Source organism: Besnoitia besnoiti, chromosome IV (assembly GCF_002563875.1).
Source record: "Besnoitia besnoiti strain Bb-Ger1 chromosome IV, whole genome shotgun sequence".
NCBI lineage: Eukaryota > Apicomplexa > Conoidasida > Eucoccidiorida > Sarcocystidae > Besnoitia > Besnoitia besnoiti.
Genome location: NC_042359.1, coordinates 4,697,452 through 4,715,864, shown reverse-complemented (window position 1 = coordinate 4,715,864; position 18,413 = coordinate 4,697,452). Strand labels below are relative to the sequence as shown.

The window sequence follows — 18,413 nt, the reverse complement described above, 5'->3', positions numbered from 1 at the left end:
CTAATCCGTCTCTTCTTCGGATTCGATCTCGCTCTCCCACTGCGCGGGCTCGTCGCCACTAGACTCCGGCGTCTCGTCCACCTCGCTCCGTTGCTCCTCACTCGCTGCCTCGTCTTCGTCTCCTTCAGCCCGCACTTGCGTCTGAAGCACGCAAAGGGGCACAGACTCGCTGAATTCTGCAACGCAGGGGCGACGACAGTTGTCTACGAACGGCAGCGCCGCGCAGCGGACAATGAAGCGCGAGACCACAGTCCCCAGCTGGCTACCTTGCTCTCTCTTCTCTTCTCTTTCTCCTACCTTGAGCTGAGCTATCTGGGTGAGAAGCGAGGGCGGTTTGTTTTCGTTGATGAGGCGGACGCAGTACGCCGCCAGGGCAGGCATGCGCTCCAGGGCACCATTGAAATCTACTGGGCCTTCTTCGCCTGGCTTCTCCCCTCGGAAATCCTGTTGAAACACACCGCGTCACGCGCACATAGCACACTCGTGGAAAAGAGATGAAAACCAAAGGGCGCAAGTGAAAGGCCCGCTCTGTGACCCCGTTTCCAGAACGGGAACGCCCGACAGGAGCTTCAGTTCAAGGCAAAAACGCACAGATGCCGAGCCACATGTGAGCCAAACAATCGCCACGCGTTCGTGAGCGCACACTCTGGGCAGACGTCTGAGTACACACGAAAGCCGATCGCAGACCGCCTTCAGTCGAACGCGGCGATCTGACAAATGTGCAGATCGCTCTCGGGCGAAAACGCGGCATGGACTGTCCCTAGCCTCCCGGGCGCCCTTGTAGTTCAGCACCAAGAGCCACACCTGGTTGTTCTTTTTCCCGCGTCTAGACGCGACCGCGTCGTCGACTGGGAGACAGAATCAGTACCTGCTGCAACTCTTGCTTCGCCTGCTTCTCCTCGCGCGTCGTTTGCTGCATGGCCGCCACGTCCTCCCCGTCCTCCACCTCGAGGATGGCGGCCTCGAACTCGCCCGTCTCTCGTCCGTCCCGCTTGCGCCGTCTGCCTCGCTCCGCGTGCGACAACGGGTCCGCGTCGTCAGGATTGTCCTCCCCGGAATCGTGGAGGACTCGGTCGGCGTAGATGTCGCCCTTGAAGCCACACTTCGCTTGGCTCTCCTCCTGTTCCACACACGCAGACCACGACAGAGACGAGAAACAGATTTGCTTCTCTCGCGGGAGCCGACGCAGTCGCCGCTGAGCACGCGGCACGGACGCCTCGGTTCTCTTTTTGTCCTTCATCTCTCTGCGTCCGACGGTGCCCGCTCCATGCCAGTGGATCACCGACTTGGACCTCCGCGTCGCCGCGACCCCCTGAGGAGTGCCACTCTATAGCATACTATGCGGCGAAACAACAGTCCTGTCAAAACAGGGGGCTTGCCTGGCCCGAAGGAAACGCATGCGGAGGAGCACATGTCGCCCATCCGGCGCGTTCTGTGTCCACAGCTTCCGGTGCTGCGGTTGACCCGAACCTCTTTTTTCACCTACCGGGGACGCGAGCAGATCTTTCAGCGTCTCGGCGTTGGCGAACCATTCACGTGCGGCGTCCTCGTCCTGCGCCGGCTGCCGGAAATTCCCTTCGCGCGTCGTGTTTTCCATGGTGAAGAGGCCGCGGTCCACGACGACTTGGTCGAGAAGCCGCTTCTGAAGCTGCTTGCGCCATATGTTTTCTTCGATCGAGTGTTCAGTGACCAGCCGGTACACATGCACGTCGCGCGTCTGCCCGATCCTATGGCACCTGCGGGGAAACGCCAGTGCAAACCGACCGCAAGAAAAAGCCTGGGGTTAGCTGCTCCGCTCGCCACACACCCCCGTCGAAACCGCGCGCGGAGACGCAGCGCGAACGAGGGCTTGGGGGCACGAACGCACTGACCAGACCGCGACGGGCAAACAACTAGCTGTCAACTGCAACCCGGCAGCTTGCAGGAGATGACGCATCTAAACACAGAAGGGGTTTGAAACTCATTACCGTCTGCCGGCCGGCTCGGCTTCTGCCCACGAAGACAGAGAGAGGGCTCCTATCTGCACGTCCCCGACTCCGCCCGCTCTCCTGTTTCGCTTCTTTCCCTCTCTCGCGCGTGTGTGGCGAGTCGGGCGCTGCAGCTTTACCTGTCCATTGCCTGACGATCCATCGCAGGGTTCCAGTCCGTGTCGTAGAAGATGACTGTGTCGGCGCCTGTGAGGTTCAGCCCGATGCCGCCCGCTCGCGTGGACGAGATGAAGAGGAAAATGCGCGGATTCGCGTTGAAGCGGGTCACTACCCTCTGCCTTTGGTCGACCTGCGGCGACGCCAAAGCAGCAAAAAGAAAAAAGGCGACACACACCCCTTGAAGCAGGCAAAGCGAAACAGCCCGCAGACAGACCGAGGGAGTGCGGCGCCCGGATGCCGCAAGAAAGCACGCAAACCCTCGCACCTGATGATTGTCGCCTTCACGCTGCGCCTTGCTGCCGGCAGATCCATTGGTCTAAACAGTTCCACACTAAGCATTAATGAAAATCCGAGAGACGTATAACTCAAGTCTACGACACGTGAATGAGCGCCGAATCGACGCAGCCAGGCTGGCGGCTCTCTCTTGTCATGGCGAGAAGCACGGTCGGAGGCTTGCTGCGCTCGCCCCACAACGTCTGGTGCGCCGTTCGACCCAGACGCAGGGGGACACCACAGGTTCCACACGCAGTCGATGCTTCAGTCTGCCCACGCCGAAGCCGCGGCAACAGCGTTCCGGAATCAGAGTTCGAGGACAGTCAAGACGCGGCTCCGCCCACGCCAACCTGAGACTCGAAGACCGCCGGATGCTTCGTATCGGAGCTTAAGGCAATCCCACGCGTGGGTCTCGCCTACCTTGGTGCTGCCGTCCAGCCGGACGTACGTGAAACCTTGATGGTTGATCCACGACTCAAGCACGTCGAGCATCTTGCTGAACTGCGTGAACAGCAGACAGCGGTGGCCGTCAGTTCGCAGCTTGGTCAGGAGCTCCGCCTGGGAACCGGGCACACCCGCCACACGAGACAAAGTGCGACTCCCAACCAGCAGACGCCGCGCGACTCGACGCAGGAGCAGAACAAGGAACAGACTCACAGGCTCGCGAAAGTTCGCTGCAGCGGCGCGAGGTGAACCAAGTTTCGCCTACTGCAGCGCGGGGCGAAGGAGAGGCAGACGCGACGGGCCGCCGCTCGGGGCGCAAGCCTGCTCGCGGGTGAAGAGAGAAAGGCCAACCGCTGCGGCCAGCCTAGACTGCCATCTGCCTCACCAGGACAATCAGCTTTCCGCAGTCGTCTTGCAGCGTCTGCTTCGGCGGGAAAATGCGCCGCTGTCGCTCCACAGCTTCATGGAGCTCGGCCGCGCTCTCCTGCAGAAGCTCGAGACTCTCTGCAAACGCCGCGAAGGAATTCTCTCGCGCCGCGATGCCGCCTGGGCCGCGCAAGCTGAACGGTAACAGGGAAAAGAGGACGCTCGCCCAACTCCAGAGACTCTCACGCGCAGCGACTCCCACCCGCCACGACCTGACTCGAGACAGGGTCCTCGACGCGAGCGACAGACTCAGAGGCCGAGCCTCTCAGTCTGTCGCTAGCACTCACGATACGGCGGGAGCGCGAGACCACTGGGACCGCATAAGCCCTCGGACCTCAGCTTCGAAGAGAATCCTCCTCCGGTTCACAGTGCCGCGGCCCTTGCTGCTCAGCCAGAGAGCTCCCCCCTCCCCCACCAGCGCCGGCCGCCGCTTCAAACCACGGAGGGCGCACCTTCGCACTCTCGGCTGCACACCCGCAAGAGACTCGCAATCCTCCGCTCGCCGCGGGCCCCACACACGCGGGCGTCCGCCTCGCTTTTTTCACGTTCAAGCAGCGAGGCCATTCCAGGCGCTGTGGACTCACTAAATGCGGGGGGCGCCCGGCTGAACGCGGGGGTTGCACAGAACTGAGCAGCGCAGAATCAGAGCTTGGTCGCGCTCAAAGACCTCGCGCGGCGTCGGCGTGATCTGCCGAAGTGTCTCGGTGCGCGAGAGCAAGTCCGCGGCGCTCCTTATCTGAAGGACGAAAGCGCCAGGCAAACATTCGCGCTTCACCAGCGGACTGCACGACTGAGGACAATGTCTCCTCTCTTGTATGCGACAGGTGCTGCGAGGGTCTCAGCCGATGACGACGACCTGCGCATGTAAAGGATACTCTTTCGCAAACGCGGCTCTCAACCTTCCTTCCACACAGCCTTCACGCGGCGCCTGCGCAGGAGACACGCGCTTGCGCGTCGTCGAGTCGGAACGCACGGAGTTTCTTTTTCGCGCGGAAAAACCGGGACAGGCCACCGTTTAGACGCAGCACTTGTCGTAGCCGTAGTGACTTCCAGATCTAGAGTATCTCTTGTCCAACACACTACATGCCCTACGAACAGCAGTGAAGCTCCTCACTCCTCACCCCCCTGCCCCCCGTAAAAAATGACATTCCCCGCGATGCTTTCCTTTCTTTGGAGCGAAATCCCGTCGGCGGGTTGCTCTCATGCCAGTTTTCCCCCATAAGAACTGACAACCGTCTTCCCTTCCTTGCCTTTGCTGGCAGTTCTTTGATCTCGACACCGCGCCGTTTTATCGCTACTGCTCCCTGCATGCTAACTTGTGCCTTTGCGGCTGCTTCCAGTTTCAATTTTTCCCTCCCTGCGTGCTGCCAGGTTTTCTGCATTGTGTGGCGCGTCTCTCTTTTTCTGAGATCTCTCACCGGCTCGTGCACAGTCCCCATGGCATTCGTCGCAGACAGGCTTATTTCCTTCCGAAGCAACTCTCGCGTGTCACAGCCGCCGAAAGGCGGCGGGGAAGCCAGAGAGAGCGCGGAGTGGAACAAAAACATCGCCCGCGACGCCTCACCCTTGGCCTCTTCAGCTCTGCGAAAATCTGAAGAAGCGCAACGCCACGCAGCAGCCACACACAAACGCGTACGCGAACACATGTGAGGAAACGGAAGGCGACAGAGCGTGGACACCACACATAAACATAAATATACTCACACACAAATGCATATATGTATATGTATATATATGTACAGTCGCATAGTTATATATATAAGATACACAGCAGCGTGCCCATGTCTACGTAGCTGCCCAGGCAACCGTCAACATTCACCGCTCTGGGGTTCCCGGCAACGCACACAACTCAGCGTAGAAACGACTCACAACGGCGGACGCACCACCAAGTGGCGGCACAAGCGCCGAAGCCATGGCGCAACGAGGCTCGGGCGACCCCACGAAAAACACACACACCGAGGCAACAAACTACCGCGGTTGTCCGGGAGAGTCCAGCCTCGTGTGACAGCGGTTCAAATCCGCTTCTCGTTTAATAAAACGATTTAACGGATATAAGTGAAAAGTCCTCCGCTTCGCGACATCTGTCACGCCTACACAACAGTACCTACGTACACATACGAATATATATATATATATATATATATATATATATATATATATATATATATATATATATATACATATGTTGGATACGTGCGACGGATGCGAAGGTGAAAAGCTGTACCTGCTTTGCGTCTGCGAGTGTCTTCGTTGGCGTCGACGGCGGCACTGAAGGGTTCAGCGGGTCTGCCGCAGGCCGTTTGGAGTTCCGCTTTTTGGGCGCCGGCAGTGAGCTCTTTCCAGGCTTCAGCTTCGGAGCCGCCTCTGAGATCGTCAAGGAGCGACTCGCCGCCGGTCTCGTCTAAAAGGCACAGACCGGGGCGCGCGTCGGATCTCTCGCCGGAGATCCAGCGCCTCCACAGGCCTCCAGCCCGCTTGATGCCTCGAATGGTGCGCCTCGGCCGCCCCCGCTCGGTGGGGGGGGCTGCGCCTGCTCCCGCTGCGCCGCCGAGGCCGCGCAGCCCCAGAGGGTGCGCCAGGCCCGCAGAAGCGGCGAGCGAGAGCCCGCCGCCGCCTTCTGGGTCGCCTGCCGCCGCCTTGAGGGGCGAGGGGAACGCGGCCGCCTTGGCCGGGCGCTCGCCGGTCCCGAGGCCCAAGTCCTCGTCCTCCACGAGTACTCCGCAGTCTCGCTCGCTGTCCTGCTGCTGGCGCATGAGGTGGGCGACGAAGACAGGGGACGCCGGGAAGCAGTTCCGCAGCAGGAACCGGCGATCGCCGCCGAAGCAGCGGCGCCTGGCGTGCGCGCCCAAAAACCCATCCAAGTCCGGAATCGACGCGCATCCAAAGGGCTGAGTGAGCACCAGCGCCGTCCGCGCAGGCACCCCCGGAGCCAGCGGGGCTGCAGCACCACTAGCCGCCGCCGACGGACGCCCCGGAGGACTGGCCTGCGACGCCGCAGCCTGCAGAACTGGAACCTCCACGAGGGCGCCGAGCTGAGGCACGAGCCGCGCAACCCTGCCCTCAGCCTCGCCTGCGGGGCGGCGGCCGCGGGGATCCGCCGCCGCGCAGAGCATCCTCCTTTTCTTTGCAGGCAGGAGCGAAGGCCCCGAGGCAGCAGAGGCGACGGCGTCCGCCACACGCTCTTCGAGCGCCCTCAGCGAGCCCTCCGTCGGCGAGCTCCGCCCGTTCTCGCGCGACCGGCGCGCCGCCACGCGCGCAGACACCCGCAGCCCCGTCGGCCCCGGCGCGCGGGCTTCCGCCTCGCCGTCGCGTGTCGCCGCGGACGGCGACACGCCAGAGGGAGGCGAGCCCCCCGGGAGGGGAGCCCCTTCCTCTTGAGCGGAGTGGAGGAGGAGGAGGTCGGGGGGGGAGGACGCCGCCGCGAAACCGTTCAGTTGAAAAGAAGGGACAGCGGAAGAAGGGAGCGACGCACCAAGAGGCGGCGCGACGCCTGCGAGGGGGGCGGCGTGCGGACGCAGAGGACCCGAGTGTGCGTCTGAAAACACCGCCGCGTTGTCGTCTTGCGAGAAAGCAGGGGACACCACGCGCGCGCCGCCGTCGCCGTTCTCCCCCTCCTCCTCGGAGAACGGCGACGGCGGAGCCTGGCCGTGGCTGCCCTCGCACGCCGTAAAGCGGGCCCGCGCCGCGGCCGGAGGGAGTCGCGCCGGGTCGCGGTCCCCCGGTCCTTCGCGGCTTCCGGCACCGCCCTCCTCAGCATCTTGGCAACCGGCGTCCACGGGAGTCAGCGGCGAGGCCGGCTGCATGTCTGCGGAGCACCGGGGCCCCGTTCCTGCCCGACGGCGCGCGTCTCGCTCGTCGGCGCCGCCGCCGCCGCCCTCGCCCCGCAGGCTGAGGGCGAGTCCCTTGGTCGCTGCGGCGTCACAACGCGAGGGCGACACGTGGAACGCCTGCTGGGCGTGAGGTTTCGGCGCAGAAGACGCGCCAGCGGAAGGCAACCAGACGGAGGGAGACGACGACGAGGAATGGCCTGGCGCGACGCCGTTAGGCTGTGGAGATCCTCCAGAGGGGGGCGCTACCCGGGCGGCGCAGAGAGACGAGAGACGCGTAACTTCAGCGGCAGAGAGGCAAGCGGAAGACCGGAGAGAAGAGACTGAGGAGCCGCTGGCCGCCGAGGAGGCGGAGCACATCGCATCCAACGACGATGACGGGGGACCCCAGGCAGACGGCGCGCCCGAGGGCGCAGAAGCGGAAGAGGGTGACAATGAGGCAGAGAGAGAGAGCGGGAGACAAGCCTGAGAAGGTCGCAGTGCCTCGCCCGGCGGAAGGTCTGTGGAAAGCAGAAAGCCCGCCCTTACACCCGCCGCGCGGCCAGCGTCCTTCGCTTCACCAGCCGCTGCGATGAGAGCAGAGGACGCCTCGGCACCAGGCGCGCATGCGTGCGAAGCCAGGCCTCCCACTGACGCTCCGAGGGTCCTGTCACCACGAGGGAGACCCCCAGCGTTGTGTGCGCCGAAAGGAGCCGCGGCTTCCTCGCCCTCAAAGGCGCCTTCACGACGGACACTCGCCCCAACGGCTGTTCTGCCGTCCGCAGAAAACGAATACGAACTCGCAGGCTGCGGCGACGCGGGCGACGCCGTCGCGGCAGAGCGGCGGCGCGTGTAAATCGGCTGCGGCAGAGAGAGAAGGTCACACGCCTCGAGAGGCGTGGCCGCGGACAGCAGCTCGAAGGGCGAGCATGGTGCCCGCGCCGAAGGAGACTGGGGAACAAGTAGCAGAAGCGGCGACAGGCTCTGAGCCAGGCCGTGCTGCAAGGTCGAGAGCCGCATCTCGTAGTGGATCAGCGACACAATCGGGAGCGTCACGCGGCTGCAGGAACCAGAGACAGGGAAGCAAAAGTGACCAGCCCTTGCAAGCGATTCCGCATCCCCCACACCTGCGCCACAGCCGATACAGCCACTGAATGAGTGCAGCAAAAACAACCACTCAGCCCTCACAAAACACAACAGTTTCAATTCTCCGGCATCTCAATTCAAAGTGTTGTACAAGTCAGTACGCCACACACATATATACATACATATGTATGTATAAACGTATATCTACACAAATATGTCTATCTGTGGCGCAGGACTCATAATCTACGTTGAAAGCCACGCAGATACGGGCAGCCGAATGCCTGTGTAGGCTGAGGCGACGGTGTCCCCCTTCGTCTGCAAGGGTCTCGTTTCTGCTTACCGGAAGCGTTCTTCGATGCTCCAGTTCCACGGTTCGTAGAGCCAGAGGCAGACGAGAGAGGGGACCTCGTACGCGAGGGCGTCGACGCCTCCTCCGCCGACGGGCGTTTCGATTGGCCGCGGCTCGAACAAGTCGGGATGGTTGCACACCTTCCTCAGCTGCATCAAGATGTTCATCATGCCGCGGTAGCTGCCGGCCGCCATGGTCTGCTGAACTTGGCGGCGCTGCATGAATTCGTCGTATAGGCATTTTTGTCTCTTGGTCAACGCGCAGCGAACCACGTGCTCGTACTTCCGCGGCATCTGCTTCTCGACGTCCTTCTTCAGCCGCCGAAGGAGATACGGTCGCAGCAGTGCGTGGAGCTTCTCCAGGAGCTGCTGATGCTCAGAGACTTGCTCCTGAACCGACACACAGGAACCTCGACCCAGCCAACCGATGCGCACCGGTCGTCGCCGGCATACAGGGAGAGGCGGAGCCTGAGACAGAGACGACCTGCGGACAGCTCGCCCGCCACGACGAAGTAACGAACTGGATCTCGATGAGACCGAGCGGAAGCAGAAAGGCAGGCTCGGCGCTCTGACCGCGCGCACGCGAATGATCAACGACGGCGCATCAAAACAGGCCTTCAGCTCAGCACGATCGCCGCCGCGCGTCTCGCCTTTCCTGCGCGCCTCCCCCCCCTCCCCCCCCTCGTGGGTCTGCCTCACCTGCTCGATGGCGGCAGTGAGAGGGTCGCCGAACCATTCCTTGAAGTCTTCATGGGACTGAAAGACAGTGGGCATGAGGAAGTGCATGAGTGACCAGAGTTCCGCGAGGTTGTTTTGGAGGGGCGTGCCGGTCAGGAGGAGGCGGTGCTGCGTATTGAAGGTGAGGAGGGTTTGCCACCGGCGGCTGTGGAAGTTTTTGATGTTTTGGGCCTCGTCGAGGACGAGCGAATACCATTTTTTCCGCTTGAAGATCTGCGCGTCTTTGACGACAGTCGAGTAGGAGGCGATGCAGACGTGGAACGCGTAGGGTCGCGACCAGCCCGTGCGTTTCTTGGCGCGCTCCTGCGCGCTGCCAAAGTAGACCAGCACCTTGAAGCCCGGGCAGAACTTGAAGAACTCGCGTTCCCAGTTGAGCATGACGCTCGTCGGCACAACGATCAAGTGCGGACCCCAAACGCCGCGCTCCACCGCGAGCCGCGCGAGAAGTACAATCGTCTGCAGCGTCTTCCCCAGGCCCATCTCGTCCGCCAGAATGCCGTTCAAGCCCTTCTCGTGCAACGCAAACAGCCAATCCACGCCCTCCGACTGATACGTCCGCAGCGTCGCCCTCACCAACTCAGGCGCTGGATTAGACGACAGAGGAGGAGCTGCAGCGGCACGTCCGCTCTCTTTCCCCTCGTCCGTCGCCTCAGAGTCATCGCCCCAGGACCTCTCGCCCTCTGACGCCTCTGCAGACTCAACGCGCTTGCCAGACGGCGACGACGAGGGCCGGCGCGTCTTTTCTCGCTTTGGAGCCCTTGCGTCCGCCGCTTCCGACCCAGGCGACGACGAGGACTCACTCTCCTCTTTCTTCTGGTTCACCGGCGACGCTCGCTGCAAAGCTCCGCCTTCCGCCTTTGTGCTCTGTGCGCCAACTGGCGACAGATGATTCGCCTCCGACAACGAGGAGGAGGACTCTGCAGACGACGCACTCGCCGCCGCGGACGCTGCGAGCGTCTCGCGCTTCACAAACTTCTCTTCAGGGCCCTTGACCTCATCGCCGCCGCCGGGCGCAGCCGGCGATCCGCCTGCCTGCGCAGACTCGCGCTTCACTGCGTCGCCCGGCTCGCCGCTTTTAACCGGAGAGGAGTTCGGCGACGCCTCGCGACAACGCGCCGCTCTCTGGCGCGTGCTGCGGTGAAAAACCGGGATGACAATCTCCTCTTCTTCCTCTTCTTCGCTGGCGCTGTCTTCCTCTTGCTCGTCCTCACTCTCCCCGCTGCGGCGCCTGCCTGAGGACGGGGGACCGAATCTGTGCGCCAGCAGACAACGCAAGCACCGCGACAGGAAAACGTTTTCGCGTTTTCCTAAGACCTCGAGGATGGCCGCGAGACGACAGGCAGCAGCTGCCCAGATGAAAAGAGGAGGAGACACGCCGCGGACGCCTCCACAAGCCCGGCTGCGTGCGGGGAGCTACGAGGAGATGACAGGTAAGCTCCAACTTTCATTTACAGGGCAAAAGCGAACGGAACGACATAGACCCACACACACAAGTAAGTCGCCCTGCTGCGGATCAACTGCCGGGATTCCGCCCGAGGAGCCTGAAGGCCATCTTCCTTCACGGCTCGCGGCCGCTCTTCAGACAAACGCGGACACTGGCGCACAAACACCTCCCCCTGCGCCAGAAGTAAAACTTCGCGGGGGTCCTCGCAGGCAGCTGCGCTACTCCCGGAGAGAGGAGAGAGTCTGCGGCGTCGTCGCGCTGATCCCAAGCAAGCAAGACCTTTCAACGCCTCCACAGACTCGGGCCTCTGTGCCGGCGAAGCACCTGACTGTTTGCAGAGATTCTTACCTTCGAATCAGCTCTTCTATGGGCAGTTCGGCATCCTCCTGGAGGGCTTTCAGCTCGTCTTCCTCGGGCTCTTCCTCTTCGGAGTCCATCGCTGCATCCAGCTCGTCATCTTCTTCTGCCTGTTTCCCAAAGGCGCCTCCGTCCACGCTGAACTCGCCATTCTCGTCTTCGTCTGCACCAGCAGCTTCCCCGCGCGTGTCGTCTCCACCTTGTGAACGCCCGTCGTTCGCCTTCTCGGCGCCTTTCTCTGGGGGTCGCTCGCGTGCTTCGCCTTCTTCTTCCTCCTCTGCTTCCGAATCAGCCTCTGCAGCCACCTCTTCTTGCTCATCTTCTTCGTCTGTCGCCTCGTCCCGCTCTTCGTCTGCCTCCGCCGCCCTCTGGGCCTTCTCGCGCGCTTCCCGCCGCCGGTCGGAGGCGAGCTGCGCCTGGCCGCCTTCAACTCCGTAGATCCTGCGGCGCCGGCGATCAAGGAGACACACAGAGATCGAGTGTAAGGAACCCACGACGCGAGGAGGGGAGAAAAGACAGATCGGGCGCGCTACATAAAAGAACGCAGAGGATATACACTCTCTCGCCTACGCAGAGGCGCCTACGAGCGTTGCAAAAGCGGCGGCTGAGGCCAGTCGCGCGGCTGTCCCGACCCACCTGCAGACAGTCTCTTCGCTCGACACGGACAGCATCTCACAGCGATCGAGAGAAGCACTGTGCAAATGGGGACGTTCTTTCCTTCAATAGCATCGGCGGGTGCCCGCCCCCCCCCCCCTTTGCGCGAAACGTACTTTTTCAGCAACTCCTCGACAGGCATATCTGCTTCGTCTTGTAAGCCGCGGAGTTCCGCCTCGGCGTCGTCTTCCTCCTCCTCCTCTCGCTGCATTTCGGCTTCGAGGCGCTCGTCTTCTTCCTCCTGATCTCCCGCCGAATTAAAACCCGACCACCGCCCCTCCTCGTCCACGCCTCCGTCTTCCTCTCCACTGCCTTCTGCCTGCCGGTCGTCCGCTTCCGCGTCGGCGCCCTCTTCAGTCTCCTCGGCGTGGACCCGCTCTCTCTCCTCCTTCAGCCTGTCGGACTCCAGTTGGCTCCGGCCTCCTTCGACCCCGTAAACCCTGCGATTCGCGCACACACAACCCATCTCGAGATCAGACACCAGACGTCTGCGAAAGTCGACAACCTGAACAGGCACGGACTCGGAACGAGACAAATAAAAACGCTCCCACACTCAAGACACGATTCCTGAGACAAACCGACGCTGTTAAGGCGAATCCACCGCCCCTTCGACGCATCTCACCGTTTCAGCAGCTCCTCAACGGGCATATCTGCTTCATCTTGCAGGCCGCGGAGCTCAGCTGCAGCGTCTTCTTGCTCGTTTTCTTCGCTCTCCATTTCCGCCTCGAGGCACTCGTCTTCTTCCTCCTGGTCCGCGGCGAGCTTGGCAGTCCACTCTCCCTCCTCGTCTCCCTCAGGGCCTGCTTCGTCTTCCGCGCTCGGGCGCCTGTCGCCGCGCGCTTCCCCTTCCGCCTTGCCGCCGCGCTTCCCCTTCCGCCGTCGCAGACTCGGCTCGGCGCTCTGCTTCCGGCTCGCTGACGCCTCGTCCTCCGACACAGAGCTGAGCCGCCGCGAGGAAGGGTTCGAAGTCGCGCGCCTTCCGGCCTCCCGCTCAGACTGCCCGTTCGCGCCGCCTGAAGGCCGCTGGACGCCAACGCAGACGAGAAAGACTCCACAGAGATGCAGTGCAGGCGTTGGAGGGTGAAGGCGAAGCGCGCTTCAGCCACAGGAGGCACCGACCCTTTTCCAGAGCAAATCGCGGCCCGCTGCTGTGTGGAGAACGCTGGTGTTTTGTGGCGTTCGGGGAAGAACTGGCTGTGAGCAGCTGCCCTAGAGCCGACGCGGACAGCTTGACGCAGTACAAATTGGTAAGGAGAAGTCCCCCTATCCTCGGTACAAGCATCAAGAACGTACAGATCACAGCTAGGCCCAGTTGCACGCGTCCTCGGGGGAGCTTACCGGCTTGCGCAGCCCCTGAGCGAGCCGACGGCACTGCTGCATTGCCTCGTTGACCAAGCGATCGAGTCGCTGCTTCTTCTTCTCGTGGAGCTGCCGCTGCAGCTGGCGCTTCTCTCTCTCCCACACGAGGCGCTCGATACGTTGCCAAAAGATCTCCACCGGTCCGCACGTACTCTTGGCCACGGCGCGCAGGCGCCTGCAGCGAAACGGCGTACGCAGCGGAAAAACAGAAAAAAGTTAAAACGGGAGCAAAGACCTCTTCACAGGAGGCCATGAGCAGCGTAAGTCTGCAGACAGCAGCACCCCTGGCCTACAACCGGCGCGTCCCTCGCACAGAAAGCCTGCGATGCGTCTCACAAAGTGTCTTCTCCGCGCCGCGCGGGAGGCAACGTCGCACGACGGCCGAGGCTCGCAAACGATGTACAACATGCACAGGCTTCCAAGCCGGCAGCTGTGAAATCCTCGCTGCCGCAGGTCATGCGGGTGGAATTTTTTTCGCGTCCTCTCCCGGTGCCCTCATCCCTGCGCAGCAGCGATCGCGCAGCACCGAGGGAGTCCGCGCGTAGGGTTCAATGGCCGCTAGCGTCTCGCAGAAGATGCGCGTCCGCGCTCGCCAAAGACTCACCGTTCCTCCTCCTCTGCTTTCATCTGCTTCTTTTTCTCGACAGCTTCCACGTGTCGGCGGCATCCGCCGGCCAGTTGTTTGAAGAGTTTTTTCTTCTCCTTGTGCTCGTCGATGACCAGGTCCTGGAAGCTCCTCATTTCCTTCTCGAGCACGTTCTGGAAGACGGTTTCCGGCACGCGCGGTGGCTCCTTCTGCGAGGCGGCGCCGCCGCCCTCGCCGCGTCCAGTGGACCGCCCCATCTTGACTAGGAGCCGCTGGAGCTTCGCCTGCAGCTCCTTCAGTTCTTTCTGCGTGCTTTGCTCTTCGTCGTGGTTGAAATCCAGGTCGTACAGGCCACCGAGAGACGCGAGGAACGCCGCCATGTCGACGCACCCCGGATGCAGCAGGTTGCCCTCGCCGTCCACGCCACACAGCTTGCACGCCAGGTCGGGGGGCGGGCGGTCACCGTCCGGCTCGCCCCGCTGCTTCGCCGCTCGCCTCCGACGCTCAATTTCCAGCAGCACCTGTCTCTGCTCCTCTCGCACGCGGGCAGCGGTCCTCTCGCGCTCTTCCTGTGCGCTGCGCAGGGGGTGGCGGAGAGCCGCCCAGCCTGCGGCGGGCGCCGCGCGCCGCTCAGACGAGACACCGGCCTGCGCCTCGTCGCGCGCGTCGGGGGGCGGCGCCGCGCAGACGGAGACAGCGACGCTGAACAGCGGCGTAGTCGCCGGCAGGAGACAGGAGTCGCCCTGCGCGACCAAGCAGCAGCTGTCCGACGGGGTGCGCAGCCGCGGTAGGGCGCCACAGACCGCTTCGTCTGCGGCGGGGGAGGCCAGCCCAGCGCGCGCGGCTCCCGGCGCGAGGCCTCCGTCCGGAGGCCCCCAAACCGTCTCAGCCGCGACCGCGCGCCATCGCTCGGAGGACCCTGGGCTCGAGGCCAGCTGCCGAGAGCCGGGGCGGCGGCGACCCGGTCGACTTTGCGTCGGGTGCGGCCGCCCAGAGGTCCGCGAGGTGGCCTGCGGACGCAGAGAGACCGCAGCACGCGAGGCGTCCCGCCTCTCTTGAGCAGCCGCTCCACGTGGAGACACGCCAGCATCCGCACGCGGGAAACTGGACGTCGCGAAGGCTTCACTCGGCGGCAGCACGGGCAACCAGCCCTTGTCTCCTTCCTGGACCGAAGGCCCCTGAGGCGCGTCGAGCCTGTCCCCCGGCGCACGCGCGGCCAAGCGTCCCACGCCGCGGCCTTCGTTGTCTGGCGACTCTCCAGAAGAGCGCCCAGCGTCCTGAGTGCCAGCGGTCGCGTCTGCCGCCCGCGCCTCAGCGCCGACTCCCGTTGCACCTCCGGCGACAGGCCAGCACCCCAAAGCACACGCGCAGGCGCATGCCTTGCGCTGCGGCGCGCCGGAGAGAGGCGAGCGTGAACAGTCAGGCGTGCGACTTGCAAGCACGTGACGCGCAGGTCGCTCAAGAGGGGATTTGCCGCCTGCCGCGGCGCCAGCGTCGCTGAGGGCGCCAACCGACCCGTGGAACAGAGTCGCGGCGGGATACGAAGACGAGGGCGAGACCTCTACAGCGGGAGGGCACTCCACTTGGGAAGCGTCACGCGACACGTTTGACCTTTCGACCAAATCGCCTCGGGACGGGCGTTTGCCTGGACTGCGGATAGATGAAGCCTGACTCGGATGCCACGACAAAGAAGCCGAGGATGCGCGAGAAACAAAGTCCGGTTGAGAAGGAGGACAACCCCGGCCTCTCGGCTGTCGCTGCGGAGGCAGCGACATCGTGGAAGCAAAGGCAGAGAGACGGCGGGCGCATGCGTCGGGGGTTAGCCATGAAGAGGAGATACGGAAGAGAAGGCGCAAAGAGAACTCATCGCGCGACAGAAACAGCAAAAGGAGTCCAGAGACCGGATCCCTGCCTGAAACTCGGTCGCGAGAGTTTAGCAGCTTCTAAAAGTCGCCAAAACCAAAAAAACGCAACTGTTCCCGAGAACGCAGCCTTCCCTCCTCAGCTGCGAACAACACAAGCCGGCGTCTCACAGCTCAACCGGCAAACAGTTGCGACGGTGTGCCCCCCTCGACGACAGCTTGATGCCTTGCGTGTGCCGGCCTCTTCTTTCGGATCGACTCACTCAAGAAAAGTACCGGAAAGCGCAAAGCGGCAGCTCCTTCCGCTCACAGTTGTAGATACAAGTTTAAATCACAAGACAAGTAGTGGAGGAGCTCTGCCCGTCTGAACGAGTCAAACCCGCCCTCTCGGAACCGCGAGTTGTCTTGTAAGGGGACTGACGAAAAAACCAGCTCCGCCGTTATGTTCTTTAGACAAAACAAGTCAGCAGTGGCTTGAGAGCGAAACGGGTCAAATCGAAATACCAGTCATTGTCCTATGCCGAAACAGAGGGCTATGTGGCATGCGGGGCCGCAGGCGCGGCTAGAGTGCGACTGTGCGCCGCTGCACGTTCAGAAACGAGGGAAATCACGGAAAAGGTGGCACACGAACCCCTGCCGCGGTGTGTATATCATCCTAACAACGTAGACAAAGCAGCTGAGATGCATTTAAGGGCAAGAATGGAGAAAAACAACGAAAAACGTCGGATGATACCGCATCTCAGTGGGGTCTTCTTTTCGCTTCCGTCCCCTGACAGTGCGGCGAAGGGCTCTTTCAGTCTTACAGAGAAACCGCGACTGAAAACTGGAGGAAATATGGAAAGTAAAGTAGAGTCGTACACAGGAGAGGATCGAGGAAAACGGGCATATCAACCTAGCACCACGTACGCGATTGCCATAGCTACTTCCGCATCGATCCACTCCGCTGTGACACTCTCCAACTCTGCCAGCATCCAGCAAACGGCCAGGAGTCAAGGTTGTACGATGGAAATGCCTGCAGCAGGATGCGCAAGCTGAGGCGGACGGACGCACGAGACAGGGGAAACGAAATCAGTTTTCAGATAAATCGCAAGTGCATGAGACGAAGAGGGAGACGGCAGCCATGCACCGGGACTGAAAGAAGGACGGGGCCTTATCTACCCTCCGAACCAGGTCAACAACCATGCACAGCACCTCCAAAAAATGAGTAGAGACGGCTGGAAGAAAAACACGTGTCGAAAAGCCATGTTCATGGAAAGAAAAGCGCTCAAGCACACCGCCTTCTGGCGGGCATTTTGTCGTCCAGTATTGACCCCGTGTTCTGCCTTTTCTGGGACTGTCAAGCTATCTCGATTATAAGCCGTGGGACGGTGTGCCAACAACAAAGCACGTCCACGGCCGTCACCAAGAAAAAAGACGGATCTCAGCCAGGAAACCTCATTAAAAAGCCTTTCTTCAACAGTATTGCTGCGGTATTGCTGGTTCTTTGGAAGGATACATGAGGGTATCCACGAAGCCAGGAGGGTCACAAGACACGCTTTTTGGTACGACCCCCCTACCGGGAGTTCACTCAAGGCACTCTGTGCTAGCCTTCGCAATCACAGGGCATCGGACAGAGACACGAAGCGGCGTTTCTCCCCTCGTGGTTTCACGTGAGCGGTGCGTTGGGCGGTGCGTTGAGCGGTGCTTCAACGCGCGCTGTAACAGGCTGCGCGAATTTACTGCTTCTACAACACCCTGTAAATGCTGAGACCCGATTGTGAGCGTTACCTGGAGACAGGCCAAAATGCCGAGCTTGCCGTCTGCTCGTGCAACGCCCCGTAAAGATCCAGTGTTGCGCTGAAACCGTGAGGAGGAGAGAGCACCCTTGGGCCAAGCTCAGCCTTTTCTCGTCCGTCGCGTTGGGAGTCTGCCATTGCCTTCACGGATTCAGGACGGCAATCTTTCGGGGCCTCAGAACCGACAGATAGATCCCGTGGATGACGGTACGCAAGGACTTCGACCGCTTCCGGATGCGAGCAGGTGAGTTCCGTGCAGCACCTCCCCCCCGGGAGGGGCGCTCTCCTCAGCCGTCCGGACGCAACGAAGAAATAGCGCCACTTCTAACTTACCGCGGATGACATTAATCGAGGTCCCTTCAGCGGGCAAGGAGTACTGCGCCAGCAAGGTCCACGAGAATGGAAGCCAACTGCAAGCAGGCATGGAACGAGGAAAGTCCCAACATGCATGGCGATGCGTGGCGTTTTATTCCGGTAACCTGAGGCTCCATAGCATTCACGACCTGTTTACGCTGCGAAGTGGCATTGTGCCACTTCACGCGCGAGTCATTACACGTCAGTCGTCGTCGCTGTGTCCAATGCAATGCATTGAACTCAGGCGTCGACCACGAGTCATTGCGGTGTACTTTGTAGCCGCACGTGGAATGGCGTCTTTGGTTGTCTCATAACCGGAGTCATCTTCAGTATTCTAGGACCTATTATGTCTTTGTTTATTCGATTTGAGTTATACAGTTCTGGATCGCGGATCATTTGTACAGAGACGATAGCTACTTATAATGTGATAATAACGATACATGGCCTAGCTATTAGTTTTTGGGAAACCCTCTAGCCTCAGTGGCGTCTCAACAATGCCGTCAGACGCTGGCGCTGCATCCGACGAATTCCATGGCTTCAGTCATTCTCAACAAGTTGCTCTCCACAACAGGCGTTAAAAAACTAGTGTCGTGGAGAAATTTGGTTCAACGGAAGTGTCAGGGCTGAGACGAATGAGGCGAGTTTTCTTTCGACCACATCGTCAGCGCGCCGCGTTTTACCTTCGTAAAAATCAGGCTCAGACGCTTTTAACCCCGTCCGGCAGGGAAACGCGACCAGGCGTATACAAGGCGCC

General features: G+C 61.6%; 1 protein-coding gene across 1 annotated transcript; it reads right to left on the bottom strand.

The window, feature by feature from the left end:
* On the bottom strand, positions 1–15,443 carry BESB_057680 (SWI2/SNF2 SRCAP/Ino80; the record flags this gene model as incomplete). Its single annotated transcript, XM_029364203.1, has 17 exons — positions 1–141; positions 298–444; positions 869–1,120; positions 1,487–1,736; positions 2,108–2,277; positions 2,841–2,978; positions 3,250–3,424; positions 3,875–4,026; positions 4,709–4,881; positions 5,515–8,156; positions 8,523–8,920; positions 9,230–10,520; positions 11,061–11,510; positions 11,840–12,163; positions 12,346–12,746; positions 13,062–13,257; positions 13,687–15,443. The coding sequence occupies 17 exons, from the start codon at positions 15,441–15,443 to the stop codon at positions 1–3; spliced, it is 9,057 nt and encodes a 3,018-aa protein (XP_029220126.1).
* Positions 15,444–18,413: the final 2,970 nt, after the last annotated feature.